The sequence below is a fragment of the Aspergillus ibericus genome (assembly GCF_003184845.1).
Source record: "Aspergillus ibericus CBS 121593 unplaced genomic scaffold BO80scaffold_36, whole genome shotgun sequence".
In the NCBI taxonomy this organism is placed as follows: domain Eukaryota; kingdom Fungi; phylum Ascomycota; class Eurotiomycetes; order Eurotiales; family Aspergillaceae; genus Aspergillus; species Aspergillus ibericus.
In genome coordinates, this window is record NW_020292134.1 from 88324 (window position 1) to 101308 (window position 12985).

The window sequence follows — 12985 nt, forward strand, 5'->3', positions numbered from 1 at the left end:
CGCAAGGGTCATGTGATATATTATGTAATTGGAGCACATACCCGCCCGCGTCATCGTCGGGGCCTAAGTAAATGTATACGCTACCCACCTTTCCCCTCCCCCTTTCTCCATCCCTCTCTACCTCATACCTTTCGTTTAGTTAGCACGGCAGTAGAGAGCTCCTCCTGTCGCTTAAATCACCATGGCCGCCCCGGAAGCTCATCATCTTTTTCACAACCCAATTGCCGATCACTCGTTCTCATCTGACAAGTCGACCCTCGCCGTTGCGCGGGATAGCAATGTAGAGCTCTACCAAAAGTCAGGCAACAAGTTCTCGTTGACCGATGAGCTGAAGGGTCATGAGAAGACAGTGACTGGAGTAGACATTGCTCCCAACAGTGGCCGTATTGTTACTTGTTCGCAGGGTAAGCTACCCTTCCTTTCCTTGTCCTGCAACGCCCCTGTCTAAATGGACACGGAAATAGACCGCAACGCCTACGTCTGGGAACGGACTGCCTCAGGGTGGAAACCGACGCTTGTCCTTCTTCGGATTAATAGAGCGGCCACTTTCGTGCGGTGGTCACCATCTGAGCAGAAGTTCGCTGTTGGCTCCGGTGCCCGCGTCATTGCGGTATGCTACTTTGAGGAAGAGAATGACTGGTGGATCTCGAAGCACCTGAAGAAGCCCATCCGGAGCACTATTACCACTCTCGCGTGGCATCCGAACTCCGTCCTCCTGGCTGCAGGCTCGACCGATTCTCACGCCCGAGTCCTTTCTAGCTTCATCAAGGGCGTCGATACACGCCCGGAGCCGAGCGCCTGGGGCGAACGCCTGCCATTTAACACAATCTGCGGTGAATTCCTGAATGATTCGGCAGGTTGGATCCAGGGATTATCCTTTTCTCCCAGTGGGGATGCGCTTGCCTTCACTGGTCATGACAGCAGCGTCACTGTCGTATACCCGAGTGCGCCGGACCAACCTCCTCGGGCGATGTTGACCATCGCCACTCGCCTTCTACCATTTAACAGTCTCATTTGGAATGGGGAAAATGAGATCATCGCTGCTGGCCATGTTAGTCCCACTGATTTTATTCCTCCAGGAGAACTGGGTCATACGACAGATAGCTAACAGCCACGGACAGGATTGCGAACCGTACCGTCTTCGTGGTGATGAGAGTGGATGGCAGCTTACCGGGACCATCGAGAACAAGGAAGGGCCAGGTGCTGGGAGCGCTCGCGAAGAGTCTGCGCTTCACATGTTCCGCCAAATGGATCTCAAAGGACAAACCCAAGCCGATACCCAGCTCAAGACCACCCACCAAAATACCATTAGCACGGTTAGGGTCTATGAATCGGCCGATGGTGCTGTGCGCCAGTTTAGCAGTAAGAAAAATCCCTTTTGTTTCTGCCCCTGTGAGCTGCGCTAATCTCTGGATGACAGCGAGTGGAGTCGATGGCCGTGTGGTCATTTGGACCATTTGAGCAGAGCACATCCTCTTATGGACGCGCTCTAGTGACCGTGGAGGCTGCAGAATATCGAATGCATCAGGCTTTGTGCGGCGTCACGGGCGAAATAGCCTCATGTACATAGATCGAAGTCGCCACCATGTATAAATCCAGAATCTATCTATCTTAGGGCTCCTAGGTCCATCACTCGTAAGTCGTGGGATCGACCCGAATCCTTACCGTACCGTTACGCAAGGGCCGAGAATGCGTCCGTGACTCCACCTCATGGGGCGGTCAGGGGTTCCCCGGATTTCTCCAACGTCACGAGTCACGAGTCCCTCGCTCTTGAACTCCAACAGCGAGTCCCCCAGCTGCTGCACCGCAGCAGATACCGTCAAAGACCATGAAGAGCATTTCAGCGCGATGATAGCTTCTTACGCGACTTGCTTTCTGTTTCCCTCCATTTTTACCTACTTCTCCTTTATCTTGCCGGTTCATGCGTTCGTTCGCCTTGAAGCGGACCCGATATCTCCTAGTCATGCCCTACGGCCTGTCCCCCCGAGCCTATATAACACACTGGAAGAGCTTGCGCGCGTGGTCGATGTCTCGTACTGTGTTGGAAGCACGGGGCTTCAGAAGCCCTTCGAATGCCTGAGTCACTGCGGTGATCTCAAGGGGTTTGAACTATTAACTGTAAGTCGGCCTGCTGGAAGCACGCTACCCGAGTCTATTGACGCCCCCGGTAGACATGGAATACCGGCCCATTCCTTTCGGATTCCTGTGGCTACATTGCGCTCTCCCACTTGCCGTCCCCTAAGCGCATCATTGTTGCTTTCCGTGGCACCTACTCCATCGCGAACACCATTGTTGATCTATCAGCCTACCCGCAAACCTATGTGCCATACAAAACAGGACCCGAGGATGGTGGCGAGGGGCCGAGATGCTACAACTGTACTGTCCATGCGGGGTTCATGACATCCTGGCTGAACACGCGCTCGATGATCCTCGACCATGTCGCGGCCGCAAGAGAGCAATACCCTGACCACGAGTTGGTCCTAGTTGGTCACTCGCTTGGTGGGGCGGTCGCTGCGCTTGCTGGGATTGAGATGCAGCTACGAGGCTGGGAACCTACGGTGACCACGTTTGGAGAACCAAAGGTTGGAAACAAGGGCTTCGCTGAGTTTCTCGCCAAGATGTTTCGGCTGGAGGGTACAGCGGAGGACTTCTCAGCTCGAGAATGGCGGTTTCGCAGGGTCACGCATGTTCGTGATCCTGTACCCCTCCTACCTCTGGAGGAGTGGGGATATGCAATGCATGCGGGGGAAATATTCATCTCCAAAGAAGACCTTCCACCGTCCGTAGATGATGTCCATTTCTGCGAGGGCCCTCATGATGCACGATGCATATCCGGGGCGGAAGGAGAAAGGGCCGTGGCGATCGCCCTCTTTGAAACGGCCTCTTTGGCCACGGACACGAAAGCACACGTCAATTGGGATCGCGCTTATCCTAGTGAGCAGCAGGCCCTGTCGAGCGAACATCAACCGTCCCTGCACCTACAGGATGCGGACGCCCAGCACCGGGGCTTGTTCGATCTACCCTGGCATCTCATCCCGTCGAAGTACCGACTGTGGGAACTCTTCTTTTCCCATCGAGACTACTTCTGGCGCGTGGGTCTCTGCGTTCCTGGTGGCGACCCAACGGGTAAGGGGTGGTAGATCTAGCCGATCCGGATGGCAGATGCTCTTCGCGTCTCAGAGGAATAACCAGAGTCAAATATGGCTGCGTAGCAAGCTGTTCGCAATCAGTGCGGCTGTAGAAGACGGAAATTATTGATGGCTTGAGATCTTCTAATGTGGCTCCAAAATGGGTATCCAGCAATAATGCGGCATCAGCCTAGTGAAACGATGATCAACGAAATATACCATTTTATCTCTTTGCCCTAAACGCATCCCCACTTAACCAGATGATCTTCCTATAAGTGTATGATAGAGAACGCAAGGACCCCTGGCCATATGCAAGCCATCTGTAAACCCGACAGGATGGAACCAACACAGTAGGTAGATCGAAACTGCCCCACCAAACCACCAACTCCATACGGAACAAGCAACTATGACCCTAAAACCGAACTCTACTGACAGTCTGACACAGAACCTTCGATGGACTGATTCTCTGCACAAAAGCATAAGTACTATGAAATAAGTATGAGTGAAACCCACCCAAGTGACCCCCACTCCCCAGCTCCCTCCCCCTCCCTCCTTTGCACTTTCCTGTACGGAGTACATAGTTACAGTCAGTCATAACCTTGCAACAAAGAAAAGAAAAGAAAAAGAGCACGAAAGGGAGTATAGAGTATTTTACTTCCCAAACGGGGTCACATTACCTTACTTTTCGGTATAGTAGTAATTGAATACTAATAGCCAGTATGGAAATAGATTTTTCCAATGAGGCGGTATGTGATAACGATAGTTACGGACAACCTATTTCACGCTTTATGACTAAAATGCAAAGGCCTTGTCTCGTTCCTCTTCGTCGTTGTCAAGAAAGTCAGTGGTGAAAGTAGGGGACCTGAATAAGGAAGATGTAGAGGGACTGAGTTGATTCTGGTATCGTGGTTGTTGTTGGGGGTTGGGTCTTTGGGCTTGGATGGCTGTTCATGGTCCTTGTGGATATCATTATGAGGTGTGTGGGTTAAGTGAGGGTGATGGTGGGGATATTCTGAATTCAGGATTACATATTGTATTGGGCTGTGTGTTGTCGGGAGGGAGCCCCATATACATATGTGTGTTTGTTGGAGGGTGTTTGATGCCCGAGGATGAGGAATGCGCGTTAGGTAGCTTTTGTTGAGCTGAGTAGCTGGGACTAGACTTATTGGATGGATGCGAGTCATGGGATATCGTTGCACATGGCATGTAAAGAAATCGAGAACATATTGAGAGGTATATTGATGCGCTAACAATTAAATAGTGGGGAAAGAACGCACACGTTGAACGGAAACAAGGAAAGAGACAACGAAGAAACACAAAGAAGGAAAAGCAGGGGACGGGGGAAAGAAAGCAGAACAGCCCCAAGAAAAATCTCATCAAATGTCATAACACATAAAAATGTCATCCCAGCATCCCTGGCATTCACTCACTTGCCCGGCTCCAAGCTAGGAACAATCACAGGCCCATACTTTACCACCGTGCCAAAAGTTCCATCTCCCTGTACCATGAAATCGACGGCCAGGTTCAGCTTCCCACTTCCCTGACCTGCCATCGTGTGACCATACATCGTGTTGACGACATCGGGATCGTAGGCAACAATGGCCACATAGTTGCGACGGCCCATGAGCTTCCGGTGTTCACGAGGCTGTCCGGTCACGTCGGACTGGAATAGCTCCAGCATATCTTCTTTGGTGTCGGTTGGTTTTGAAGGCGTCGAGCGCTGGCCATTCACAGGAACATAGAGAGGCTTGTTGCTGCTGTGGAGAAGTTTGATAACATATGACGGGGGAGGATTGTTCACCACTGGGGACGATATGAGCTGATACATGGTCTTGTGGTTGGAAGGAAAAGACGGATCATGCACCAATCCGGCGCCACAGGCATTAACGGCGCCAGAAAGGAACGTCATGCGCAGCGACTTTTGATGCGCAATGCCCTGAAGGGTACGAATGAGGTACGTCCGCTCAAGGTCCTGTACAAGCGTTTAGTCTTGATGGGGCTCAAAGGTGCCTACAAGGTTGACTTGACATACCTTGGACTCATGAGTCCACTGATCTCGGAGCTCATCCAAAAGATCCAGCTCGCCGAACGGGCTGAGGATTCCGCCCATGAGACCGGTTTTGCCTACAGCCCGCTTGATCGAATCGAATCCAGACCCAACCATGTCCTTGGCCCCGACGACGCCGGCGACGGAGCTGGTAACCTTCCCGAGGACATTGTATGCCCCCGTGACGGCCCGCTTGCCCGTAGCAACGGTGTGCGCAATGTGTTCTGCGGTCTCCAGTCGTGGGTAGATGATGGGCACCGAGAGCATCCACAAACAATGCTGTACAGTTGGGGGGAGCATTGCAATCTTGGGAAAGATGCCTTGATAGGTTGGCCCCGCTACGACCTGGTGTGGATTGCGCTCCGAGCGACAGTCCAGGCCGACGGCAACCACGGCGGGCCCCAGGTATTTGACAAAATGCCAGCCAGTACCGGTGATGGTGAACAAATCGATGTCGGACCGGGAATTGCGGAGCAGGTCCAGCGTGGTATGGTGCTGGAACAGCAGGTACATCTCGGTCCCCACGCGTCCGATGTTCTTGAACATGTTCGAGAATTGCATATGCTCCGGGTAGGAGCCAAACCCATCGAATCTGCGTGCGTCAATACTTCAATGCCACCCACGGGGCAGGCACGGACTTACATATCATGATCATCAATCTGACAAACATAGGGAATCTGAGCAAAGGATTCTCTCAGATACGGCTGATCGAAGTGGCTGGTATAATAGTGGAAGTACGCATGCGACACGTCCTCTTCGTGGGCGGTGGTCCAGGGCGTCTTTTTCCTGATTTCCTTTCCACTCATGGCCAGCCACTGTTTGAGGCATGGAACCTCCTTCCACATCCGATCCGCGTAGATTTGGCCCCCCAGGCCCAGCTGGACATGGAAGCCTCCGATCTCGAGATGTTTCTGCATGATGTCTTTCCACATGAACCCGACACCCCCCAGACGGGATCGCTCGTTCGCGTTGACATTCATCGAGAAGTCGTTTCCCGAGACGGTGATGAAGCGCCAGCCAGTTTCGTATCGTCCTGCGACCAGAAACTCGTAGCGCGTGCAGCCCAGGTGTGAGGTGATGGCATACGTCCATTTGGCGGGACCGGTCTCTTCCATCTTGAGATCGATCTCATATTTGTAGAACGTCCACCGCTGATGAACGGCGATAGGCATCGCTTTCAGCTGGCGCGGATTCGGAGACAGATCGATGCTCTGATGAAGGTGGATGGTGGGAGGCTGAGCAGCATCGGTCACCAAGAGAATGGAGCCTAGCCAGATGCCACGCTCCACGTCCATGTTGGTGTAGCGGAGGTACGGGCCGAAGTAGACTCCATTCGTCGGGGCCACTTTATACATGTCGATGCCACTGACCGGCGGCGGCCCCGTGAACCCCGTCACGATTGGCGACTGCAAGCTCTCAAATCCCGGGGTCAGGGGAAGACCAGGGGACGTCAAGGGCTTGGCGAATGTCGATAAGGAGGGCGACGCCAGAGGATGACTGCTGTAAACGCTGCCTACTGGGGATAGCGGAGTCTCATTCAGGTTCAAAGGCGTGGGTCCCTTGGGGAACTCCCACTGAGTGGATTGAGTGGGTAGATGAATATAGTAGTACTGCCCCGAATTCGGGTCAAGATGAGCGATCCAGCCCTCCGGCAGCGGCGGAGGCGAGGATGGCGCAAGCCCGGATGGGGTTGGCAGCGCGCTTACGATGGTCTGTTGCAAGATGGAATGATTCCCGCTCTGGATTGGAGACTGGATAGCATTTGAGGGTGATTGTCTCGACTCCTGTGGCTGCAATTGCGATTGCGATTGCGATTGCGATTGCGGTTGCAGTTGCGGTTGCGGTTGCGGTTGCAGTTGCGGCTGAGGCTGCGGCGTCGGCGTCGGCTGCTGCTGCTGCTGCTTTGGTTCATTTGCAAATGCGGGGTGATCGTGAGCTGACACGAATGGGACGGTGGCTACTGCAGCCCCATTGGCGCCATTCGTCTCTGTGACACCATTCGTCGGGCTGGCGGTTGCCGGATGTCCCATTGATGAGGACGACTGGCCAGTCGATGCTGAAACACGCTGCTTCTCATTCGGATAGCCCTGAGAAACAACGGCCCCTGGGACGCTCGAATATGCCGGAGGCGGCGAGGAGCTTATGCGCATTCTTTCCAGGTCCTGCTCAAGTGCATTTGGGGGGATTCTGCTTGGCTGGGGGGCAGGCTGTGTCTGCGGTTGGGGCCCTGTAGGTAGAGGAGGATTTGCTGGAGGGTTCTCCTCCGACACAACCCCGGCGCCTTGATAGACCGTGGGTGGCCCATGTGGCTGGGTCCCTGGCTGCTCCGTTGGTGTCCATGGCCTTAAAACCGGAGGTGCCGACTGTTGATTTCTGGGCTGCTGGCCAGCATACTGTTCGGCCCTTCTTTGAGCCGCCGCACTCTGAACTTGCAATCCTGCTAAAGTCGAAGTGCCTGCAATTCCCGAGGCTGCATACCGTGCCTCGATGTCAGACGTCGCATGCTGTCCCGGTTCCACCACCGGGGTTTCTGGTGGTGGCGGAGAGCCGCGCTGAGCACGAGTCGTCGAGTTCGACGCCGTGGAGCTTATCCGGTTAATGGCGCCATTCGGTGGCTGCAGATTCGGAGCTGCTGCCAGTCTGGTGGAGGGTTGAGGAGGCGGGTAATACTGCTGGCGGTGGTCAGGGTATCCGGTGGTCAGAGATTGGGTCCCTGTCGCAGGAGGGGCGAGCGCCGGCAGTCGCTGATGAAAGCGCGAGAACAACCCTTCTCGATCTGGCGAGTCCCCTGCAGGAGATTCGGGCAATGGCTTCGGGACGTTGCCCCGTCGTTCGGCCAGGGTGGCTTGCTTGGGCTCGCGCAGTCGCAGAGATGCCATATAATCCGAATGATGAGCGATGCCGGAGCCTGCCGATATATTGCTGGGAATTGTGGGGGAATCTCCCGGGACTCCGCTCTGAGAGACTGGACTGGAGCCACTGGAGCCCGAACTACGGATGTGCTGAGGCCTCTGCCTATCGTCGGGGTAGGGCAGGGAAGCGCTGTGCGACGAGGCCGGGGAAGGGGTGTCTCGCTTGCCAATCCGCAACGGCTCAATGATGGGTGAGTCGGCCTGCGGCTGCCCCGACGTGGTATTCAGGAAAAGCTCCTCCTGGGAGCGCTGGCCCTGGCGGCTTCCGCCGGGATTCATGCTGCACGATGAGCCCGGGTTGGGTCGATAGATCGAGAATGAGGAGATCAAATTGGTAGCTGAAGAGCCCACGAAGTCAGCTACGCCGAGTGAGCAGAACTCTCCCGAACCCCCCGCCAGGCATGCATGCGACGGGGAGGGGGGGCACGGAGATGCGGGGGAGGAGGGACTCACTGGCTGCGGTGGACTGACGGCCGTCTATCGTGCTCCGTCACTCCCAAAGCAACACAAAATCGATCGCACGATCAAGACGGGAGAAGACCAGAGAACAGAGCAACCGACGAGAAGGAAAAGGAGGGAGGGAGGCCGTGAAAGTTGCTGCTCGCTCGTCAGTTAGCCGCCGGGGGGGGGGAGACTGACCGGCGCATCATTGGCCCAGCGCGAGGGCCGCTTTGGCGCCAGAGGGGCTTTCCTCGGCGAATGACCGTCCAGTCCGGCCGATTTCCTCCTTCACGGCCTGCAGGCTGGACGGCGCCATGTCCCAGTCACCACCAGGCATCGGGCAGTGGGCAGTGGGCAGCTGGCAGGTTGCAGCGTGCAGCGTGCATCCCTCTGGGAACGCCGGTGGACCCTGCCAGGTCCCCCGACATCGGGATCGGCCCGCCGCGGTACCCTATAGTATAGTTTATATTTAGAGATGGACCCCAAGAGAAGCAAGAATAAATACCATCACACAAGGTTATGGAACAATAGATAGATATTAGACGGATCAACCTGCCTCGGTTGACCCCAGTTTCGTTCATCTCGTGAGGTTATTCTAACAGCTAAAAGGCACACTGACTGGCACTGACATGTACGGGCCATCTATCTTCGCCATCCTGAAAAACATAAATCCTAGAAACGCCGCGCCATCCCTCCCTTTCTCCCTCCCAAACTCCAACCCGATCCGACCCTTCCAGACTCATCAGCCGTAGTTGACCAGCTGTAGCCCGTGCTCAGCCAGCACCTCCACCCACTCGATCTCGAGCGCATGCCCCCCTCGCCGGGAATGTTGGATCTGCCGCTCAAAAAGCACCTGCAACATCTGACACGTCGTCGCCGAGTTGTACCCGATCTCGTGGTCCTCCAGGTTCGACAACAGCTCCAACGCCATCATCTTCAGCCCGCTCGATGGGGCCACAGCGCCCGCCAGAAATATCGGGAAGGCCGTAAATCGCCGGTCTCCTTCGCGGCCCCTTTCAACCATCGTCGATACGATCTGTAGGATCCGCGCGGCGTGGTGGTGCACTTCCTCGTCCGGGGTGGCCCCGGGTTCCAGTCGTTGTCCCAGCCAGAGGCTGGTGGAGGAAAAGAGTACGCAGGTGTGGAACAAAATGGCCAGCTGGATAACTCGATCGTTAGCATCAACTGGTCAGGAGGATGGAAAACGGGGGCACGGAGGAGACGGGCTCACCTGTTGCAATAGATTTTGCGATCGCAACGGAAGACTGGCCTGGTTCTGAAACAAATATCCAACCTCCTCATGACCCCATAGTCGGACGAGCGCTTCGCGTAGTTCCTTGAGTTCCTGTTGCTGCGAGCGCGAATAATCACTGAGATATGGTCCCTTGGCTCCCCGGGTTTCAACGGCAAGAAGTCCGATCCGGATGGCTAGGATGAGCGTGTCGTAATATAAGCGCATGATCATGGGCAAGCTACCATCCGCATACATCAAAGGCGAGCCGTCGGACCCAACCGGGTAGCAGAGTGACTGCAGTTCCAGTAGCAGCTGGTTGTCGAGGACAGCGCGGGCAAATTCCCCGGTGCCTGCGCCGCCCAACAGCGAGTATAGATCCACGTGGCAAACCCACCAGGCGATGCCGGGGAACCGTTCTGCCCTCGGTATTGATTGCCTGAGCAAGGATAAATGGAGCAGCCGGGAGACATGGTGCGACCAAAGATTTGAACCACCGGGTTTGGCTGCCACGACCTAGAGGACTCCGAGTTAGCTCCCACTGTACAAGCATAGACCGGAAGGAGATGACGGGCAGTCCAACCTCGTAAATGAGCAGGAGGAAATGAGTCAAGTAGACTGCATCGGACAAGAAATCTTCGTTACCGCAGAGGCTACCCTGGGAAGAGGCAACCTGATTATAGTAATAAGAAGCATCGATGTTTTGGCCACCCCCTTGGCGAACCAGACTGAGGGCTGAGAGCGCCATCATTGCATGATAAAGCTACCGGCCCAGAAATTAGCTTCGATGCATAACCTGCCGGGCTTGAAAGGATCACGTACGGGAGGGAAGTTCGACGCTTCGTGTTCGAAGACGGCCGCATCCAGCCCATGGACGTTGAACACACCATCTTGTGGAACCAGCTGCGGACACACAAAATTGCGAAAGTGGTCGAGGAGCAGCACCTCGAAAGGACTCGACTCGGGGCCTTCCTGCATATGCGGCATGGCGTCACCTGGATAGTCCGGGACCAGCTCCGAAACCGAAGGCGCAGATAATGAGAAACTCCCCGGGTCGGATTCGGGGGACTGAGGGGTATCTCTTCGGTCGGCATAGAGATGTCTTCGCGCGGACCTGAAACTCCTCAGAACGACGACATTCGGTCCGTAGGCCCAGTTCCCATCTTCCACCTGGAAATGGTCGCCATTGCCGATCTCCAGCATCGCCCCGTTTCCCGAGTCTATTTCCGATGTCTCGTCCATATACTCAGGAAGTCGAGAGAAGCTCTCGGGGACCGCCACGACATGGTAGGTGCCGGGAACCGATGCCTGCGCCTTTCTCTCCCGCTCCTCATCCGTCGCGAGGGTCGCAAAAGGCGGCAGCAGATCACAAGTTGTGGGGAGGATGTTGGTTGTCGGCGATTTCGCTGTACAGGAGAACCCAAACCCGTCAGATATGATTCAAATGAGGAATGGGGCTCCAAGGCTTCTCACGGTCCCACACCACATTGCCCACCGTCCTCACATCCGGCATTCGCTCCCTGACCCGACGGGTATCATCTCGGAAGCACAGTCGTGGCCGGTAGTCGCACACATGGCCTAGACGAGCGCATTGCTGGATCAGGAAAGGTTAGTCTAAGGCCCAGCAAAATTCAGCCCGGAGCATGGGTAAAAGTACATTGCACTGAGGGTGGACTTCGTCGCACTTGACTAACTCAAGGATCAGCACGGAGGATGCTATCGCATTGGAACCCGGGAACCACTCACCTTTGCGGCTCTACTTCCGAATCAAGCAAACAAGTTAGCATGACACTGCACGACGCCTGGGGGGAATAACTGCATTCGTCACGGAAAGATGGGCTCACTCTGCAAGTCCTAAGAAGATAGTATGACATTAGAGAGATCCCCGGGACGGGTAATAGTGAAGTCTTCCTCCCCGCCAACGGACATACCAGCAACCAGTTCGGGACCGGGGCGGGAAGCGGAGCCGGTGCTGTCGGATCGTAACCTTTTTCGTCGGCGGTACCTCCAAGCCATGGCTGGGGCCCATGAGACTACTCTTGGGGGCAATGATGGGCAGTCGCAGAGGCGACTTCCTCGAGGACCGCGTGGATCGGGTGGTCATTGAGATGCTGACAGCCGCCATGGAGGGGAAGGACGCATCGACTACAGGTGCCTGGATGGTGACAGGAGAGTAGGCACCCATGCTCATGAGCGTTCACACCTAGCCCGGACCGATTTCGAGATGAAATCGACAAAGAAAAAGAGAAGAGCGGAGGGGAGGAGAAAAGTTCAATGGGATCACTATAGATAAAGGCCACCGACCATAGTCGGAAAACTAGAGGCGCAAGAGTCGGGGGTCACGGAGGAAGATAAACGGAATCGGAAGCATCGTCTATGCATCCTGAAATGGTTCTATCTATAGGTGGGACGAATGATGGAGGCTGAAAAACAAAGGAGAAAAAGTCTGAAAAAAAATCAAATCGAAGGAGAAAACTGGAACGCGCGATCGACTGGAGTCTGCAGAAACGGCCAGAAGAGTAGTGGGAGGAAGGAAAAGATAGGATAAGGTACGGAGGGACGAGCTGATGCAGAACCCAAGCGTTCTCGGAACAACATCAGCCAGCCCTGTCCACAGTGGCGGCTTCCGATGGAACGGCGAGCAGGCGAATGAGGAGCCCGCGCCCAACCTCGACCTAAGCGGCGGACCTGACGTGATGGCATGTTTGGAGGGGATTGATCGATCAGTACGGAGTAGTAGTAGGGTTACTGGGTTAGGCCGGTCTCTTAGGCGAGACTCTTGGTTCCAGTGAACCCAATTCGATCTAGAGCATGGAGTGCAGATGCCAACCATGTGGCAGAGGGGAAGGAAACCCAAAAAATAACCCCCCCAACGCCCCCCCAAACAGCGATGATCAAAAATAAGGCTCCGGGGCGAGAGAGGCGTGAAGCTGGTCCCCAGGATGGCGATGCCTCTTTTTTTTTTCCCCTTCTTTTTTTGGCTCGACCCTTCGGTCGATCCAATCAGGCAGGAGACCCCAGTGGAGTATGATCTACTCCATCACCGATATCGTTGGGGTTTCTGATCTGTTCGCAGTTCGCACTTATCGCGATTGATAGGTTCGTCGACGAACACCTTGAGGCTATAGTAGCGACCCGAATATAGACCAGGCCCACGGTTCAGGCTGGATTCGGAGCGTCAGGTGAGTTCGGCCACGCCGGTATACGGGGAGGGGGAAAAGGGGAC

General features: G+C 55.2%; 3 protein-coding genes across 3 annotated transcripts; 1 reads left to right on the plus strand and 2 right to left on the minus strand.

The window, feature by feature from the left end:
* Positions 1 to 181: 181 nt before the first annotated feature.
* On the plus strand, positions 182 to 3366 carry BO80DRAFT_504047 (putative actin-related protein 2/3 complex subunit 1A; the record flags this gene model as incomplete). The annotated part of the gene is made up of 6 exons (XM_025724407.1): positions 182 to 404; positions 465 to 1051; positions 1122 to 1362; positions 1600 to 1635; positions 1814 to 2118; positions 2172 to 3366. 6 exons carry the CDS (start codon positions 182 to 184, stop codon positions 3138 to 3140), a joined length of 2361 nt encoding a protein of 786 aa, XP_025572668.1. The 3' UTR covers positions 3141 to 3366.
* Positions 3367 to 4198: 832 nt separating this feature from the next.
* On the minus strand, positions 4199 to 8656 carry BO80DRAFT_412587 (WW domain protein). The gene is made up of 3 exons (XM_025718027.1): positions 5818 to 8656; positions 5161 to 5767; positions 4199 to 5100 (listed from the first exon to the last, which is right to left on the minus strand). The coding sequence occupies exons 1-3, from the start codon at positions 8364 to 8366 to the stop codon at positions 4555 to 4557; spliced, it is 3702 nt and encodes a 1233-aa protein (XP_025572669.1). The 5' UTR covers positions 8367 to 8656; the 3' UTR covers positions 4199 to 4554.
* A 391-nt stretch (positions 8657 to 9047) lies between these two features.
* BO80DRAFT_467012 (Zn(II)2Cys6 transcription factor) lies at positions 9048 to 11950 on the minus strand (the record flags this gene model as incomplete). The annotated part of the gene is made up of 9 exons (XM_025722823.1): positions 9048 to 9687; positions 9760 to 10275; positions 10343 to 10522; positions 10582 to 11165; positions 11233 to 11353; positions 11417 to 11448; positions 11506 to 11515; positions 11604 to 11613; positions 11691 to 11950. The coding sequence occupies 9 exons, from the start codon at positions 11948 to 11950 to the stop codon at positions 9271 to 9273; spliced, it is 2130 nt and encodes a 709-aa protein (XP_025572670.1). The 3' UTR covers positions 9048 to 9270.
* Between the last annotated feature and the right edge of the window lie 1035 nt (positions 11951 to 12985).